The sequence below is a fragment of the Xenopus laevis genome, chromosome 8L, assembly GCF_017654675.1.
Source record: "Xenopus laevis strain J_2021 chromosome 8L, Xenopus_laevis_v10.1, whole genome shotgun sequence".
NCBI lineage: Eukaryota > Metazoa > Chordata > Amphibia > Anura > Pipidae > Xenopus > Xenopus laevis.
In genome coordinates this window covers 101,072,393-101,093,629 of record NC_054385.1, presented here as the reverse complement: position 1 = coordinate 101,093,629, position 21,237 = coordinate 101,072,393, and the positions used below count along the sequence as shown (strand labels likewise).

The 21,237-nt window shown below is 37.9% G+C and overlaps 1 protein-coding gene across 1 annotated transcript in view; it reads right to left on the bottom strand.

The window, feature by feature from the left end:
• The window catches only part of mipol1.L (mirror-image polydactyly 1 L homeolog), a 183,213-nt gene that overhangs the window by 70,485 nt on the left and 91,491 nt on the right, over positions 1-21,237 (bottom strand). The window contains exon 9 of the mRNA XM_018231144.2: positions 19,337-19,435. Coding sequence (XP_018086633.1) covers positions 19,337-19,435 — 99 coding nt within the window. The remainder of the gene's footprint in view (positions 1-19,336; positions 19,436-21,237) is intronic.

Sequence of the window (21,237 nt, the reverse complement as noted above, 5' to 3'; positions counted from 1 at the left end):
GCTGATACTAACCCCAAGATCTAGGATTGTTTCTCAATGGCCAAATACCAAGCTCCTTAGAAGATTTCTTGTTAGGGGATTATAACACGAGGGCTATGGGAGAACTTGGAAGGCCAGTCTGAGACAATGGAATCTTATCTAAGGCTTTCACATGAGCTGAGCCATTAACACCTTTAAAGAAAAATAGGAGCAAAATAATTACACATTCAAGTTAATATTTCCAGCACAGAAACCCATAAAATAAATAAAACAAGAAGGTATAATGGCTCTACCAAAAAACAAACAAAAAACAAGCCCGAAGAGTAGATTAAGCTAGTACCAGAAAGTACACAAAGTACCTTTGGATAAGATGACATTTTCAAAAGGGATTCTGTGAAAATTAAAAATACAGTCAGGGGGATGGATCTGTTAACCAGAAACCTTGTATACAACAGATCTTAAAACCAGGAAATCCTGTTTTTCTCTATAAAAATTTTTACAGTTCTTAATGGTAAAAAATGGAAAAATGCACAGCGGTAATATTTCACATTGGGCTCTCTGTTCACTTGGACCCTTGAGCATCATCTGGATATGCTCTCAGTCTATTTTATAACACCCATGCATGTGACTAACTATCCAATGACAATGTTTATTTAGCTTTAGCTATAGGCTTTATAGGCGTAAATGAATAAGATCATTTTATGTCAACATTTCCCCAAGCAATGTAGGAGTACATTTAGGAAAATATTTTATGGTAATATGATTTCCAATGGATGAACTTTAATAATTTTGCATGCTTTTTTTGCAGTTCTTAAGACATGTAAGGCACAAGCATGGTACCTCCACAAAGAGTGTGGTTTGGGTCTCTTTCTTAAATGGATTAGTGAGAGCGCGTGTGTGTATTTATAGGCACGTAATATTTTGCTATGGGATTTTTGTTTCAGCCATTTGATCCCCACTGGGATATTTGTCAGGAAAAGCAGGGATCGAAAAGTTGAATAATAAACCACCAGTAAATATTATTAAAGGAGAAGTAAGCCCTTTTTTATAGGGAAGGAGGGGACTCCTGCACAAGTCATTGTCCAAACTGAATCACATTACTCCCAACCCCCCACCCCCACTAACTATTACCTGTGCCCAAATTGTTGTGTAACAGGTCTAGGGTAGGGGCACACTGGGCGATTCGGGGAGATTTAGTCACCTGGCGACTAATCACCTCGTCTTTGCGGCGACCAATCTCCCCGAACGCCTTCCCTCTGTCTTGCGCCAGGTAAAGCACACACGGCGCTTCGTTTTCCGAAGTCGCCCTTACGAGGAAACCAGTATCAAGGATATTTGCCCAGTAGTGGAAAAGTGTTGCACAATCCCATTCCATGTGTATTAGTGTGGAGTTTTCTATGTGGCATCTAGGGCACTCAGAGGAGGTTCCTGGATCTAATTAAGCTTAACAGCGGTATAATAGGTCCTATGTATAAAATATAGTTGTATTATCCTATCTCTATTATCGAGGGATACTCTAAGAAGGGAATCTAGGAGTTCATCCCAGTTGCAGTCATTTAGGGGACTTAAAGCACATTCCCATTTGTCCCATTTTTTTGAAGCGTTTGTTAAATACCTTATCATGTAGACTGGGATATAGTAATGATAAAAGGCATTGGATGTTGTGACGTTAGACTTCTTTTCATCTGTAAGTAGTGCATCCATTGCTTGGTGGGGAGATGGAAGGTTTGTTTGAGATTGTGTAGCGTAGTAGGGGACTTCTTTACCTCTCCTTTAATGTGTGGGCAGGACTTAACATGTACCGAGGCAATAATTAAGGAAACTGGCATGTACACTCTTTTACTTCTTGTGCACACACACACGGAAATTTTTTTACGGTAAAATTTTAGGCAATATCTAATATTTAAGGTATTAAGTTCATTCTTCAAAGACCAAATTGGTCCCTTCTGTGTAACAAGAGCTTGAGGCGTTAAAATTAAATCTACCATGTAGAACAAGACAAAACAAAATCTTGTGTACATGACATACAAAGCCCTATCCTATCTGTCATGGATTTTAAAATGTAGTGTTATATAGAGCACTGTTTAAGCAAATGCAAGCTTTAATGTTTATTTGTGTAACTCATTACTCACCTGTAACCAGTGGCATATTAAAGAATCTTACCAAACTGGTATATATATTTAAGTAAATATTGTCCTTTTACATCTCTTGCCTGGAACCACCATTTTGTGATGGTCTGTGTGCTGTCTCAGAGATCACCTGACCAGAAATACTACAACTCTAACTGTAACAGGAAGAAGTATGGAAGCAAAAAACAGAACTTTGTCAGTTAATTGCCTCATGTGACCTTACATGTTTGGTTTGTTTGTGTGCACTGTGAATCCTACAATCCCAGGGGATGGCCCTAATTGTGGCAGTTTTCTATTTAGTATGGCACATACTACTAAAAAGTATATTATTATGAAAATGGTTTATTTATATGAAGCAGGATTTTACATATGATCTGTTTTATTTAATTTTTATAGAGACCTATATTGTTCGGGGGTATAGTTTTCCTTTAAGGCATTGTGGCTGCTTGGAAGCAGCATAAAATAAAACATTGAGGGTACCAAACATCACAGCAATGACAAAAAAAATATAGAGATAGTTGAAAGCAAAAAATGTAGAACATTTATAATAAAGCTGAAAAGTAATTCTAATAGACCATGATCTAAATGCCTGAACATTAAAGCAAATTGAAGACATGGGGGTCACCAACCTTTTTTACTGGAGAATTAATTGAGGTAATGTGGCATTAAGGAGAAATCTCTTTAATTTGTCTGAAACACACCTTAAATCCCCAAGGTCCTTTTGAAGATAACAAAACAGTAAAAAAATTGATTAAAGGTGTATTTGTAGACCAAATTAATATGAATGTATTTCTTTTTTAAACCTGGCCGGCCAGGAACCCAACATATAACAATATAAATACATAAAAAGATTTTTTAAAATGATTCAGGTAGGTGGACACTTAATATCACAGTAATAGGAATTTTCCAAATCTCCTAGGTTGTATTGAATGATTCCCCAAGACTTGCAAAAACAATTATGTAGAGCAAATTTGGTGGGAGTTACAGTTCTCCAACTTGGTAGTATTATGGTGTGAGTTATAGTTCTCCAATCTGGTAATCAAGTAAGAGGTAATTTTCCCAAATGGATTGCCAGGCTTATTATGTGGAGATATATGTAGAGGTTACAAAAGGGGTATCCCCCACACCACCTATCTTTCTAGCTACACGTGCCCCCCAATAATGGACTGATCTCACCAGATCCTGTGTTCTGGTCTTTTCTCAAGGGTAAATTGGAAAATTCCTATTACTGTGATTTTAAGTGACCCCCTACCTGAATCATTTTGAAAAATCTTTTTTCCTGGCCAGCCAGGTTTTAAATGGAATTTTTTTTAAAGTAAAATAATATTCATATACATTCAGATTAATTTGGTCTCCAAATACACCTTTACAATTTATTAGTTTTTTACTGGACCTTGCGATCTGCCAGCCTCCATGAAACTCTCTTTTGCAATGCTCTTTATGCCTCCAAGCCAGAAATTTCAAAAAGGGCACCTGCTTTGAGGCCACTGGGAGCAACATTGTAGCAATGGCGGGCAACATGTCGCTTGCAATCCTCTGGTTGGGGATCACTTTTGGGGATAACTTAAAACAGGGATCCCAAACTTTTTTTACCCATTCAAATGTTAAAAAAAAGTTGAGCAACACAAGTATGCAAAAAGTCCCTGGGGTGCCAAATAAGGGCTGTGATTGGCTATTTGGTAACCCCAACATGGATCCAGCCTACAGGAGATTCTGTTTGGCAGTACACCTGGTTTTATGCAACCAAAACTTGCCTTCAAGCCTGGAATTCAAATGCTTTGAGCCCACTGGGAGAAACATTCAAGGGGTTGTGCAGCAAAATGTTGCTCCTAAGTCACTGGTTGGGGATCACTGACTGATCATGGCAAGAGGCATGACACAGGTCAATTGTAACCAAAATTGAAAAACAGGCATTCCAGTATAAAGATCATAAGTATAGTTTCTACTTTAATATTTCAGAAATATTTTGGGTCAGCGGAGCACAAGAAAGGGGCAATGGATGGAGCCCCCTGTAGCCGCAGATAAATGAGCAAGTTCCTGCTGAGACACCAAATATACTGTACCTTTCCAGGGCAACACTTGCTTATTGCTGGGCAAATGCTCATCTCTACATTTTTCAGTACTGGCAATAGGCTACACCAGGGCTGCCCAAAAGGTAGATTGGGAACTACCAGTAGACCTTTAGCTGAAGATCAGTAGATCTCAAGACTCAAAAAAAAGCTTGTCTAAATCACCCTTCTGTTTAATTATTTTCATTCAGATATTTATTATATCATAATAATATAATCATAATAATACATTATAATTGATGAAATTCTTAAATATAGCAATATAAATCAATATAATATTTAAGTAATACAAAATGCTAACAATGCTATTATGGATGTAGATCATAATGGGACTACATCACTAAACGTAGACCTCGCATAAGTAAAGTATGGGCACTCCTGGGCTACACAAACAACAGGATTAATCAAGGGAGACTGCAGTGAAAATTATTACTTTCATCCTAGCTAACCTGTTTTCACAGAGTTTCTACACAGGTATGTCATATTTGAGGCGGTCTAGATTGTTCACAATGAGAGAAGAGCAGCAACGATTCCTAGTGTACTGTCAAACATAGATTTTTTTCTTGTGGAGGCTAAAGACAAGGCAGCTGCCTGCCAGGGTATAAACCCAACAACACTACAAATATGCAACACTGTCAGGAATACAGTGTGTTCCACGCCAATCACTGCAATGCCAAGCCACTTTTTAGTGAGGACTGGTCTTTCTAACCCTTCTTACACCTTATGTACACTAGAGAATGCCATTAGATTTCAGGCAGTCCTTATAGTTTCCTTCTACAGTTGGACCCTACTATTTGGGTCAAAAAGAGACCACTGATGGTAGCTGATGGTACACTATGCAACACTATATTAATTATGTATGTATTCAAAGAATAAAATGTATTTTATTTATGTAATAATCATTGTATGGTGTAATAAGCAGTCTATCTTGTTCAATGTGTGATTAGAAGTGCAGTTAATTTGACCGTGTAAGATTGGCAAATAAACAAGTCGGCAGCATACCAAGCCAGTGATCCATAAAGTTTAAGAATAAGTGGATGGGTGGCAGACTGTCAAGGACTAACAGACAAGAGAAGGATTCATGATTGACCTTGTCCTAAAAAGCTCTCCTAAGAACCCAAAACAAAGAGGCAAACAAACAAATATATGGGAAAATACATCACAGCTTGACAAACTCCAAACTGGCCCGAGCAAGCCAAGAAGATGAGTTATATCAACTAACAGCTGGATATCGTACGGTAAAGCATCTCCTTGAAATGGTCTCTTTGTTCTCTGATAATACCCAAATACAGTCACACAATTTGGCAATGTCTCAACCCATGTCCCAGTGGTGGAACACGTCAAACTGCATAATTAGTGCTCAGTGTACAGATACACCAATATGTCTGGTAGGTGAGTCAAAGTGCACCTATAAATGATATGAATATTCTTTGAGAAACAGGTATTATACATACTATCCTTACTCAAGTAATTTTTTGAGTGCTTTGCTCATTTTATTTTAACGTCCTACATATATAGCGCTATTTGACATCCACTGACCCAGCACTGTAATTTCCTAACTTCAGCCTCCCTGTTTTCGTCCAGCAGCTTTCAACAATGGCAGAAAGGGCTTTCTTTACCAGGAAGACTTTATTGCAATCCAGTGATAGGTTGCAGAACAATGGTACAGAGATTCCAAGACACAGAAGCCTGTATTGAGGGAGTTAAGACAGACAGCAATTGGGCTTTGTTTAATTAGCAGCTAAAAGAACAGATGTGTTGACTGTCCTTCTTACAAAGCAGCTGGCATGGGAAAACAATTGATGCATCTTAAAGCCTCTGTCCAGCTGCTGAGATGTAATTACCTGCTGCCCAAGGATGCCAGGTGATGCTAGGATGGAGTCATAATACAGATTTCGGCTTAGCAAAAGGGGGACTGCACAAATGTTCAATAGCAAAAAGGTGGCCTCCACCCAAACAGCATGCAAACCACTCAAAGTTCAGATTTAAAAGAAGAAATGGCTCTAGGTTTATATTTATATATGCTCAATTTAGAGGACTATATGCTTGCACCTGTTCAGGGAATCTTGATGGCAGGTGCCAGGTTTAATCATGTGCTTAAGTCCTAGACATTTTATCTGCATCTTGGTAACAGGTACCAGAGTTTTATGGCACTGCAAGGAAAATATTGTGCAGGAGATAAGGGTAGAAAAGAAAAAAATGATACTTGGAGCAACAGGAGGTTTGTGGATCATAAGCCAACAACTCAAGCTCAACTCAAAACTGAGCTTCTGGCAAAATGTTCCATACTGAATGGGGAATCGTGCTGCCTTCAGCCTTAGGCAATTTATTGGGGAACATGTGCATAAGCAATAAATGTACAAGAGCTTCTAATCTATCATGGAATGTGAATGCTAGCAGTTCCACAGAGTTTGGTCTCCGGTCAAAAGACTACTGAACAAAAGGTTGGTGTGGCATTCCCCACATGGGACATTACTAGTAAGAAAATCGTTTTTTTGTTTTTTTTTTAAAAAAATGTTGTACGAAATAATATTCTCAGTCATTGGCATTAACCTACGCAAATCACCAAAACCAAGCTCTACTGGAGAGCAAAATCCCAAACACAAACAAACATACCAGAGCCCTTGTCACTCATATTTACAGCAGCTAAATTGACCATCGCTTGGTTGTCGAAATCTCTACTATTACCTATACAGCGACTTAAAAACAAGATAAACTGGATCCTAGTCAATGAGAAACTGACAAGCATCTTAAAGAGATACTGACACCAAAAAATAACCTTTTTTTATATCTATGATAACGTTGTCTTTGAATGCTATTTATAATTTTGCCAAAAAAGTATTTGCCTGATGCTTTTACATTACCTTTCTTACCCCCATGTTCATCTGTGAGGGGGCTGCCATATTTGTGCAGCAGGAGTCCGTTAGCATTAGAAACTTTAACAGGTTAAGAAGGGACAGTCAGGTTCGCAAAACTGTCAGGTTAAGGAACTTCAAGTAACAATTATTAACAAAAGAAGATCTATCAGTAAATAAAGTTCAGCATGACCTATATGTAACTTTTAATGTAGATTAGTATTTTGAAAAGCAAATTTTTAGGGTCAGTATCACTTTAAACGATAAGAAAACAAGATTTCAAGCAAACAATTTCAAGTTCCTCTCCAACTAAATAAATGGAAATGGGAAATGGCTATGGGCCAGTGGGCAAACAGGAGCCAAGTAGGATTACTACCCTAGATCCCCACTCAACATAGTATACAGAATGGGCAATATTTTGTTGAATTGCTCGCAAATGGAGCTAATCATAAATGTGACTGCAAAAAAAGTGCTTTCCCTTTCAAGGGGTTCATAGTTTTTAACAACTCCAGGATTTGGTTATTGGAAGCAACCCTGTGGCCAAGACATTACAATTTTATTGATGTTTTCATGCATAATTGTGTGAAATGACATTATATTATCTAACTTTGCACTGTAACCTATTATTTGTAATAAAAACTAAAAAAAATGACAATTTATAAAATTAAATATTGGTCCCTCCCTAGCACCACCTGGCCATTCCCACAGACACCACCAATCTACAAAAACCCCACCGTTTGGCCCTGGAATAGGCCATGGGAGTCAGTCTAAACCTATTAGTGCCACAAACACCGGCAAGCACATTTTCAACATTTTCCGCTTTTATATTCTGAAACCTGCTTATATATGTTTGTGCATATACATTTTTGTCCCTGAATTTAAGTTCTTTATTTTGAAACACAGAGTTTTCGGTTCAAAGGAAATTAGGCACCACCAGATCCATCAATAGCATCAACATCCCCGTACTGCTACTAACACTCACAACTGGTGTTTGTGACATGAAAAGCTAAATTGAGGATGTACAAGGAAACAAAAAGTCAAACAGTAGAACCTTTGTTTCTCACAACACTGAACAATAACTGAAAAAGCAGGTAAAGCCCAAATCTTGCTGTGAATGATTGGTACGTTAAAAAAAAATACAGGCAGTCCGCGGGTTACGTACGAAATAGGGTCTGTAGGTTTTTTCTTAAGTTGAATTTGTATGTAAGTTGAAACATATACATTTACTTATTAAATGCAACAAGACAAATGTCTGTCTTAACATACGGTAGTATTTATTTTTACCTTTCTGTGCTCTGTAGTAGACAACACATGCCAGAGGGGATTGGAGAAGGTGGTAAATTAAAGCTTAATGCTAATAAAAGTCAAGCAAGCCATAGTATGTTACTGTAATAGCTAGTGATGGGTGAATATGTCCCGTTAGTGAATTTTGCAAAAAATTTGCGAAACGCGTTGACGTCAATGGGCGTCAAATTTATTTTGACGCGCGTCAATGTTTATACGCATGCCTATATTGTCCAAATGCATTTAAGTCAACGGGCGTCTGAAACATGGAAATTCACAGCAAATTCACGCCCATCACTAGTAATAGCCCCTGTTTGTAAGTGTGAGTAGTATGTAAGTCAGGTGTATGTAACTGGAGGACTCCCTGTACTTCGAACTGTTTATAGAAATTGCTCTAAATGCGTCCCAGCCATTTTTACTTAAAGGGAAATTTAGGAGAGGCGTTAAATGTAGAGCATACTATGCATATATGAGAATATACTATGCATATATGCAGTGCTTAAATTCAACTTATATTGATGTCAATTGAATGCATGCCATGTGTTTAAAGGAGAAGTAAAATCATTTGAAAATCACACAATCCCGGTACAGCCCCCCCAATTTAACAGTGGCCCCCATACCTTACCAAAAAAACATGTTGTGCAGAAGGGTTGGTGGTTACTGGTGGTTGGTGGTTACTATATCTGTCAGTGTCACTTACGGCCCCTGGCTCGTCATCCCTCCCCCTCAATAGTTACAATATGTTTTGCTGTACTTATTTCAGCTCTTGGGTAAGCAGCCAACAGCAGCAACACTCTCAGTAGGGGAAATTAGTAAAATCTGTAATGGTTTACTGGGTGGGAATTTCAGTGTAAAAATTCCTATTCATTTCAAGCATGTATTGTTCACATCTGGGGTTGATGTGGTTGCCATTTAATGTGCCTATTAGTATCGCAGGAAGCCATGGGCTCACATGCTACAATTGCTACAGCAGACACTTATTTGGGCTGGGGACACTGTTGGGACTGAACATAATCTACAAAATACTTAATTTGGGAACAAACATTTGTTGCCTTCTCTTGGCCAGTGGCTGAATGCTGGAGATGAAGCCAAATCTGACATGTAAAGAGTACAAAAATGGTCTTTAGCCTCTACTCCTCTGGGAAGGATTTCCACAAGATAATTCAATATTGTTGGTAGAATTTCCTTTGATTTATACATAGGAGGTTGGGCACAAATGCTGGACTGGCTCATACAAGTGCTCCCGTTCCGCTCTTGTTCTCCTGAATCACATTTAGTTCTGTAAGGACCTTACTTTGTAAACAGGGTTACAGGTATGGGACCTGTTATCCAGAATGCTCAGTACCTGGGATCATTTCATAATTTGGATCTCTAAAACATAAGGGGGAAATTTACTCAAGTGCAAAGTGGCTAACGCTGGCGAAAATTCATTATGCCACTTCGCCGATTTACTCAGGGTCTTTGCCCCTAAGTCTACTAAAAAAAATAATTTAAACATTAATTCAAACCCAATTGTTTTGGCTCTAATAAGGATTCATGTCTAAGCTTGGATCAAGTACAAGGTACTGTTTTATTATTACAGAGAATCATTTTTAAATGTAATTATTTGATTAAAATGAAGTCTACGGGAGATGGCCATTCGGTAATTCAGAGATTTCTGGATAACAGGTTTCCAGTTAACGGATATTACAGTATATTGGTATCATGCTGCAGAAACAAAAAAAGATCCTTCCTCAAACTGTAGCATCAAAGCAATATGAATGCATTGTATCATGTACTGTCACCTGCAATGGTTGCAATGCATAATATTATCCATTCCTGTAGTTAGAAGGGACATCCACATAGTCTTGATTATTTAGTGTCACTGCTAAAAAAAATCAATAGAACATACATATTCTGTAATTTTCTTAAATTCTCACTAGCTATAACCCATACTTAAGCATTCCTACCTATAATTATTAACCAGTGGTCCAGTTTATAGGCCAGTACAAAGTTGCAAAAAATTTCAGGGAAAGAGGGAATTGCCCATTTTTACGTATTTTGTAACAAGGGAAATGAAGTGTTTGCTTTCTGCTTTGACAAAGCAGAGGAAAATTGAGAGTTACTCTGGTGAAAAAAACAGGCCGAGCCATCCTGGAATGTTCCAAGTAGATCCTTTCTGTATAAAGATTCCCACACATGCGGCCGTGGGCCGTACATTGTGCTGACAGCCGTTGCCTTGCAGAAGTGATGCAGTTGCGGGCACTTCAACCCACAGTTCGCATCTACAACAAAACAAGAGCACGTAAAGCAGGCAACGCAGAGAGTAAATATTGATCAGTAAACACAGAAGAGGCTGGGTAACAGGAGCTGCTCACACCATGTTACCGGAGGCTTTTGTAATCAGCTTGGGAGTTTAGAAGGCTCAATGACAGACAGCCCTGAGCACACACACTGTTTACCATATTAAAGGTTCACCCACCTTTACAAGAACAAGCGAGTACAGTTGCGGTTTGCTGCCATGCTGCACTGCATGTTCCCACAGCTGCAAATATCAGCCTGAAAAAAAAAACAAAACAAAAGGTGCAGAAAGGCAATTTCCCCAAACTGTTTGTGAATGGGCTCCAATGAATTTAAAGTTAATTCAAATTACAGTTAATCCTTAAATGCAGTTTTAGAAAAATTGTCTAAAACGATATTTATGGGTTAACTGTAATTGCGATCCAAGTCTCTTTATATTGTAAAGTTGATTGCCAGGCGATATGATGATGCACTTTGCTGATGCGGTTTGGAAGGGGGCACCTTCGTTGTAGATCTATGATATATTCAGGCCATCATTTGATTATAAATGCTACATCAACTTATAGCCTTGTGATTACATTTTTTTGCACAATGTTTAAATATGTGCAGTCAAGCTGCTCAATATACTGATACAGAAATGGGATCCATCATAGAGTTCTGCGGTACCCTGCGTGTTGCGTTTTAGAAGTTCCAGGTGCGGGTATACCCGCGGGTCGGCGGTTCTGCAGGCTTGCGGGTCGGGCCGCGGGTCTTCTCAATATCGATATTCACTCCTTTCTTGTGGTCACGTCTACTTCCAATGACGTCACTTCCGGTTTACAATGACAGCACTTACTGTTTTACTCCTTTTTTTCCTGATCACGTCTACTTCCGATGATATCACTTCCAGTTTCCAATGACAGCACTTCCTGATTCTTGATGGTCAGCGGGTCCGGGTTGCGGATAAGGTACTTGCGGGTAGGGTAGCGGGTCCAAGCGGGTAAGAATGCGGGTTGCGGGTACGGGTCGGGTCCCAAAAAATGGACCCGCGCAGGACTCTAATCCATCATCCAGAAACCCATTATCCAGAAAGTTGCAAATTACGGAAAGGCTGTCTCCCATAGACTCCCTTATAATCAAATAATCCAAATCTTTAAAAACTATTATATTGGCTACACGAACAAGAAAGGCTAGATTTCCCACCCCGGGACTCCTCAAATAAATAGAATATTAGCTACATAGCCACTAAATCCTACGTAGGGTCATTTACTAAAATTTGATCTGTAAATTTCATAATGTTACTATATATTGTTGAAAAACTGTTGTTGAAAAACTGTAGAAAAATCTGCATTGATTATTCTCATTATGTATGAAACTACATAATGAAAACAAGCTTTATTATGTGATAAATAAACAAAAACATGTTTTAAAAAAACAAATAAAAGTACAGAATAAATAATGAAGACCAATTGAAAAAAAAACTATTATATTATACGTATAATAAAACAGTTTTTTGTACTTGATCCAAACTAAGATATAATTAATCCATATTGGAAGCAAAACCAGCCTATTGGGTTTATTTAATGTTTACCTAATTTTCTATTAGACTTAAAGAATGAAGATCCGTTAACCGGAAACCCCCAGGTCCAGAGCATTCTGGATAACAGGTCCCATAACTGTATATTGTTCATCCTGTGTCATGTAGCTTAAAAACAATGCCTTGTGTGTTAAGAAATGTGAGCTGTACTGATTTTATCTTCAACGTAATTTTTGTTTATTTAAAAAAAAAAAAAAAAATGCCTGACCTGATCTGTGTGTGTGTGTCTGTGTATATACACACATACATATACACACAGGCACACACATAGATAATAACACACTTGCAAATAAGCAAACTATGAAAAAAGTAAATCTTACCAAACACGTATTTATTTAGAAGGGTGCAAACAGCACTGATTCATTTGCTGTGCAGAATCAGTTGTAGGAAGAACGTGGAACTGTAGATATAGCAGATGTCAACGCTTCACAATAAAAACTGGCAGCACTCATTTTAAAGTCTCCCATGACTCGGCTCTGATATTATAAGCAGACAGACAGACAGACAGACAGACAGACAGAGGATAGATAGACATATATAATGCAAAGTTAACATAAACTGCTTTTATTGTTACAGAATATCTTCAGGCTCACCATGGAATACATTTCTAAAATTGGCAACTATTTTCAATGAAGCATTGGACTCGCGAATGCCAAATTCATTATGAGACATAATTTAAACTGACACTGCCATTTAGATAAATATGTATGCAAATACAATCACTAATGTAAATAACCCCTCAGCTAAATGTGCAGGAAACTACAGTCAGGGCAAACATCCATTAATGATGAAGGTTTCTTATTAATAAATGGTTTGTAACTGACTTACAATACACAACAATACAGAACACATGGAAAAAGCTCCTGCTGAACTCACTTGCTGACAGCTGTACTTCGAAAGGGCATTGCATTGTAAAGCTGGTCCTAAACACGAGAAATCAGCTTATTGCTGGTCAATAAATGAACAGATCTTTGTCTGATTTTGTTGCCCAAGTGTGACATCAAATAAGGCTTAACAATTTTTTTGGCCACCAGACCAAAGATCTCTAGTTAGCAGGATGCTAATTTATGTTGGTAGCATTTGTACTGATAGGGACACACACATTAAAGGGGAAGTAAAGTCTAAAATAGAATAAGGCTAGGAATGCTGTATTTTGTATACAGGGGTTCACCATCTTGTAACTTGTTAAACATCTTTGCAAGACCAAGACTGTGCACATGCTCAGTGAAGTGTGGGCTGCTTAGGGATCGTCATAAATGATCAAAACAGCACAAGTCAAATAATATCTGCCAGAAGCCAATACAGCAAGACTAATTAGTAATCAGAATAGGCAGACTGCACCTATGTTGTCATATAATCTAATGTGGATTTTATAGTTTATGTATTGTTTAATGAAAACTTTCTCCAACTCTGCAGAACCAATGGCTGCAGCAAAATAATCCTCCAAATAGAATCCCAGTCTGTTTAAATCTGGAGTTGGAAACAGTAAAGGGGATGTAAAGGCAGAAATAAAATCCAATACAAATCTCTACACAGTTGCCGACTGCTCTACAGGGAAACAAACAAAGCTGCTTGAGTTCTGCATGGCTGGGAAGTAAGGTGCCCCCCCTGCTGTTCATAAGTATGATTGTTTCCCTGCAGAGCAGTTAGGGACCGTCTGACAATTCCTATCCATACCAGTAAATGAAGAGAGAATTTCACTGCATACAGTCAGGTATCTTATAAAAACGGTACACATTTTTTAATTAAAGTATATTGGAGATAGATTTCTTTTTCCTTAAAGATAGTAAAAATGGGATTTTATTTTTTGCCTTTACATGCCCTGTGTAGACCAGTCTTTATGTTTTAAGCTACATGAACTGAATGTATACAAACAGACATCACTTGCATGGTTGCTACGGTAAGTGTGACCCTAGCGAAAGTATTAATAACAGGATATGTGAAACACAGGAGAACATTACGCTCACATAGGACAGGTTGCAAAAAAGAGCAGAGTTTGGGGAAAAAAGGTCAACTCATATATAAATTATGTTAGTGACCCTTTCTCGTCCCCTGGCTCTCCTGGTCACTTGCAGTAACAGCCCAATCTTCCCACTCCCTATAACTTGCACACAAATTAACTTTGACTGCCCAGAAACAGGCAGAATTGGCCAGAGATTGGAACATGACTGGTGTCGTGGGCAGGGGTATAAGCAGGTTGAGCATATCTATACTACATCCATGGTGCCATGCAGTCCAATAAATGAAAAGTAAGCAATTTGCACTGCACCTGATGAAGGCCATTGTAGCCGAAACATGTTGTGCAGGATTTTCTGCAAAATAAAATGAAAACCTTTTAAAGCAAGAAGGTGTGCTCTCCGGCTATTTTTCTCCTTTACTTGGAAAAAAAGAGGCCATCCTCTGTAACATTTTGCACTAGGACATACAGGCTCATGCAGCCATTGCTTTGCCTTTTGAAAGGTAAATGTACATATTATTTCATATAGCATTTTTACATACATTACAGACAACCGTGGGCCATTGAATACAGTATAGAATGCAGTATATAATGACCACTAGAAAAAAAACTATAAGTGTTGTTTTATTGTTTTATTTTTCTTAAACATCTATTTAATCAGCACTGTAACTACATAGAAACCAGAATCGTGCTCATTAAAGCCAAACCCAATTCATTAGTGATTAAAGTAATTTGGGCCGTTTCCTAACCGGCCCACAGGTTTCCGTCCCACTAATGAGTAGGCCCTACCTTGCGTTCGATTCCCTTACACTAACTTCTCTCACATCCCACCATGCTTAAACTCACAAACATGCTTTCTTTTACGCAGTGCTTCCTCCGCTCAGTTTCCATGCAGGAAGTGGCACACTAGCACTGACTTTCCTGTGAATTCCTCCCGTTCTCTTTCAACACTGCTCCTTCTCATGCCAAACACTAGTACCTCTCACTAATAAATTCCCCAGCCCGCACTGTCTCTGCCAGCTCTTCTCTGTCTTTGGCTCTCTTTCTAGCTTTCCTTGCTGTCACCCCATATTTTAGTAGAAACATTCATTTATAACAGTACTTTGTATTTAGCCTTGTGTTACTTGTTTCAATAATTGGGACAGCCTGTTAGGCCTAAATATAAAGATACGAAGACACGCATTTTGAAACCTCTACATTAATTGCTAATATCTGTCCTTGAAATAACACTTGAAACGTGGCTGTCTTGTTTGCTCAAACACACATTTATCTTGTTCAGCCTTAAATATTTGTTTTAGCTTCTAACTAATTTAGAAAAAGTAAAAAAAAAACCCAGCAGAATCAGGTTGGAGATGTTACTAATAAATGTGCTAATTTGTAACAACCAATCAGATCTTTGCTTTTATTTTATTATTATTAGCAATATACTTTACTACTAATTTAGTAAATGAGCAGCCTCCAGATCAATTGGACCAATCATTGAATGTATTAATACCAGTAAGTTTGTATTTCGTTCAATTACAAAACAATGAAAGGTTAATGGAAGTGATGGACAGTTATAGCTAGACAAAGAAAAAAATGGCAGCTTAAAGGAATTGTTCAGTATAAAAATAAAAACTGGGTAAATAGATAGGCTGTGCAAAATAAAAAATGTTTCTAATATAGTTTGTTTGCCAAAAATGTAATGTATAAAGGCTGGAGTGACTGGATGTCTAACATAATATATAATATATATAATAACATAGCATTATATGAAAATATTTAAATAGACTTAGAGGCAGATATATCATGGGTCGAAGTAAAAATTTTAAGTAAAAAAAAAAAAATCTAATTTCAAGCTATTTTTGTGTACTTTGACGAATAGGCCCAACTTCACATGTAGCTCCCCAACCCCTTGGATGTTGCTTCTCATGACCTCAAAGCAGGAGCTTATTTTCGAATTCTGGGCTTGTAGGCAAGTTTTGGTTGCATAAAAACCAGGTGTACTCCCAAAATGAGCCTCCTATAGATTGACAGTCCATATAGGGGCTACCAAATAGCTATTCACAGTCTTTATTTGGCTCCCCAGGAACATTTTACATACTTGCTTTGCTCCTCAACTCCTTTTACATCTGAATATTGCTCAGGAGGGGAAAAAAGTTTGGGAACCCCTGTTCTAGAACCTATTTTGAGTCAATTGGCGTACTGAGAAATCAAAGTTTTTTGTGAAAATACTTCAAAACGAATTCGATCGAATATGATGTTACTTCGATTCGAAGGATCGAAGAAACATCTATTCACCCACAAAAAAAACTTTCGATTTTTTTAAATAAATTTCAGGCTGGTCTTTTTTTCTTCGAATTTCGAAATTATGGGAGTTCAAAAAAACTCCTATTACTTCGAAATTCGACCCTTGATAAATCTGCCCCATAATGTTATATAAATAAATGCTGGCATTACTAGTTAGGGCTCATGTAGTATTTTTGATCTCCACCAAACTTCTCCAAATACTACAGAAATACATGTGATGAAAATTTTTACAATTCCTGAGGACAGGAAATAAAATTCAGTGTTTTTTAATTCATCAAAAGCCAATCTATGTAATGAACCACAAGTGACCTCTGAAAAAGGTCTCACATACTATCAGGGATTAGTGGAATGCAACCTTACTCTGATTATTTGGCTAATTAACCTTATGGCTCTTACATCATTGTAAAGGTGCTGTGAAAGTCCGAAATGCCAAGATGGCATCATCTGGGAGGAGATCCCAGTAGGTACTCTAGTAAACCTCCTATTTAAAGGCATCTATTTAGGCAAGTCTTGGAAAAAATACTGCACCTGTTCATCAGCATTATGCTAATTCAACAATGTAGAGCTCAGATATTGATACAGTATACCACAAGACTGCAGGCAAGTTAAACAGAAAAATCTATTGCATTTTTTAGACTTAGATTTTTAGACTTAGAGTCCATCAAAACAACTTAGAAGGTCTCCCTCCCAACCCATTTCTTCCTTTAAAGAAACAGCGAATTCTCCATTAAGGTAAAGGCAAAAAAATGAACCCAGTATAATCTTTACAAGCTGTTGGCATTGATTCCATTATGGTGACCCAATCTAACAATCAGCCACATCATTGTCTTTCCCGATTTATTCTCTTTCATCTGTTTCAATTTCCCAGCCCCAATCTGCCCTGGTTGATTGCGAAAATGCAAAACAAACACAGGTGGTTTTACTTCAGTCACGGACCAACACAACTCCTCCCGGCCTGTACGTTAATGCCCCACCCTGTGATCCAGGCTAAGCCAAGTGCCCGAAAAGAAACGTCAAAAGCTTCTACTTCATGAACTGTATGAACTGCTGGTTGGAAGAATTTTCCACAGATCTTTTTGCGTACATATATCTTCCCACAGAAAGGGACAGAAAGAAGGTTATTGGTGGACCTTCTCTTGAGTTACCTTCTCTGGCAACCGTTCCACTTTGTTTTATATGTAATAGTTACAGTCTACTGCAAAGCTATCAAACGCTTAATACACCAGCTGTCCTTTGGGTCTACTGCTCTAGGGTATTCCATCAGGTTTGACAGCAGGCTATGTGCTGATGTACAGGTATATGTGGCCCTGTTAATGTTTTCTTGAAAAACCTAACATTCATGATGAATAAGAGATAACAAGGAGCCATTATTGGACAAACTCATTAGGGGGCCCATTCACTTAGCTCGAGTGAAGGAATAGAGGAAAAATTGTTTGAATTTCGAAGTGTTTTTTTGGCTACTTCGACCTTCGACTTTGAATCAAACGATTCGAACTAAAAATCGTTCGACTATTCGACCATTCGATAGTCAAAGTACTGTCTCTTAAAAAAAAACTTCGACCCCCTAGTTCGCCACCTAAAACCTACCTAAGGTCCCCATAGGCTTCCTAACAATTTTATGATCGAAGGATCATCCTTCGATCGATGGATTAAAATCCTTTGATCGTTCGATCAAACGAATTGCGCTAAATCCTTCGACTTCGATATTCGAAGGATTTCAATTCGGCAGTCGAATATCGAGGGTTAATTAACCCTCGATATTCGACCCTATGTAAATTTGCCCCTAGATATACCCTGTACTTGAGTATGGATATTGTTTTATAAGGTATGCAGCAAATAATTCCATACCTCAATGCAGCCAGTTGATGTGTACAAGATTAAATAAACAGCAGCCATCTGGTCAGGTCTTCTCTCACAAACAAATCAGAGGAGTACAATTAGTGACAGTAGGGATTCATATGAAACACAAATGTGCCTGTATCATAGGAATAACGGGGAAAGTAGAATCATTTGGAATGTACAAAAAGGGGTCAAGTTGAACCCTTGCTTTGCCCTGTGGAATATGTACAGTATGACCAGGCCTCCCACGAAGAATTGGAGGTTAAGAATGACAGCTAAATTGTACTTTCCAAGCAAGCTGGTAAGGTGGTTACATAGGACATAGCCTTTGTAACAGTGGTTAATATTCAAAATCCCTGAATAATTTCGCTATTTATTCAGCACTACATCTACAGTGTATTTGCAGGGTACTTTTCTCTTAATCCCCAGTGTGTCATGAGTTTGACTGGTGGCAGCTTGGGAAGATTATTTTAGAAAAGAACATTGGGATCCTCCCCTGACAATGATATTGACATATTTCCTTTAATTTTAGGAACAAGTCAGCATCACTTATTGGGTTTCTGGTGTATGAACATATTATGGGAATGTGCTTGAGTGGCTTATGGAGGGTAGCCTGTAGCATACACAAGTGCCCCAAATAAAAAACACTGTGAACAACATTACCAATCCTATACATTACTTGATAGCTGGATTGGCATACTGCTCTCATACACCCACTGGCTACAAATAAATAACAGGATGATGGTCCAAAACAACTATTTTTAGGTTTAAACTAATAAAATAATGAGTATTTCCTACTAGGAGTATATAAAGGATACATTTGCCAACAATGGTCTAACCAGAAGTTATATTATGCCATATGAAAATCTTTTAGGGTCTTCCAAACCTTCAGAAAGATCATTTGTTTCCACAATTACTGATAAGACTTTGGATGTCAGTTTGGTACATTGAGCAAGATGGGACTGTCTGGGAGGCCATATCATAAGTGAAACAGATGGGTATATAGTATAGAAGTGTATATAATGCATAAATAAAACTCACATGTATATCACAGGGTAAAGCCAAGCATACTCATTTACCTTTGACGAAGGCTCTATACTCTTCCCTGCAGTTACAATATCCATGGAGGTCTGTTTACTCTCTTGCAGCAGATGAAGCTCCTTCTCCAGCTGTTTGCACTGGGGATAGGAAAAAATAAACATGAATATTTGCTTTACTTTATTGATACTGAAATGCAAGAGCCTCTTTTCAAATATTTTTTTCACTTTCACAAATTAACACGGATGGCAAAAACAAAAATAGATGTTTAGACGACGAAACAAAAAGATTTGGGTCAGCTTATGAATTTCAGAGATTTTAACAAACCCAGCACTATATTGTGAGCAGTTGGTATCACAAATAATTGTTGGTTGCCAACTAAAGAACTGTGAAAATAACCGGTTATCCAAATCAGTGAGGCTATCTCAAAAGTAAGCTGCTGCACATTCATTTTTCTGTTGCACCTGACAAATGGAAATATTGAAAAGTGTAAATAATTGCATTATTTAACTGCACTTCAAGGGCAAAGGCACACTTTCAATCTGGACCAGGATGGTGCCTCTTTCCATGCTTTGGTAAGAAGCAATCCACATTGGTTCATAGAACAGAGGTTTTAAGTTCAAGCCCCCCTTTGATATTTTCACAGGCCACCCCCTTAACTCTTAACTAAATAGTGAATGCACAGTTGTATGGATAATTTAGCCATAGTCCACAAAGATGCTGGGCACCAAATAAGTGTTCATCACCATTCACACCCTAAATGATCTTCTGAATAAACAATAAAGATTTTAACGGAGCTGCACGCTGCAATTTGAGCTGCTATTTGAGCTGCTATTTGATGCAGTTGGGGAGCTTGCCCCATTTATTATACACAACAAAGTATTAATGTTTTGGGGGTGTAACCCTCCCTACGTCAGGATACAGAGCGAAGTGTACAAACACCTATATAGCCACAAAAGCCTCCCATCCCAGAATCCCTTATTGTTATCAGTCTTTGATAAGTTAATAAGTTTATTATTCCAAACTATTACTATTATCCAAACTGACCTTCATGCTGGGGCTAGGGTTGCCACCTTTTTTGGAAAAAAATACCGGCCTTCCTATATTCTTGCCATTATTTGCCTATTACTAACATTGGCATCAAGCATAATTTTTACAGGCCAGACCAGTAAAATACCGGCCAGGTGGCAACCCTTCCTGGGCCACAGGAAACTGCTCTGAGTCCTGCAAGTGGGACAGCCCCATAGCTTTGCCAAAGCCTTCCTATTTACAACACAGCAACCTGTGTTATAATCACTATAACATTAGCCAGCAGGGCGGGGTCTTGTTATCAAGAGGTTGTGTTGAGGATTGGGATGCACAGAATCCAGGATTCAGTTTGGGATTCGGCCAATATTCTGCCTTTTTCAGCAGGATTTAGATTCAGCCGAATCCAAGTGCCTGGCTGAACCAAATCCGACTCCAAAAAAACATGTGACTTTTTGGCACACAAACACAAGGATAAAAAGTCAAACACTTTTTAACCTTCCACTGTTCACGTGGTTCTCTTTTCCCTTCATAACCCTAATTTGCATATTCAAATATTTGACAAAGGATTCGGTCAAACCCTAAAATAGTGGATTTTGGTGCATGCCTAGTTTATATGTAATTGATGTTTATTTATCTTGAATAGATTCCATATTTCAAAGTAGTATTTAATTACCTATAAAAAATATTAATATACCTTTAACTAGAATGAAAGCCAATTAACTTTACACTATCATCTTTCTTTCTGTTTTATTATTTCAATGTTATCATATTTAAAATACATACGTCAGAATAGCTAACCCAGAAGAGCAAGAGAGGCAACAAAAAAGATGTGTATTTATTAAACATAAAATATAAGTCATATTTAGTGTGCTGATGTTTAACAAAGGTGTACTCATTTGTTCAACATCAGCAC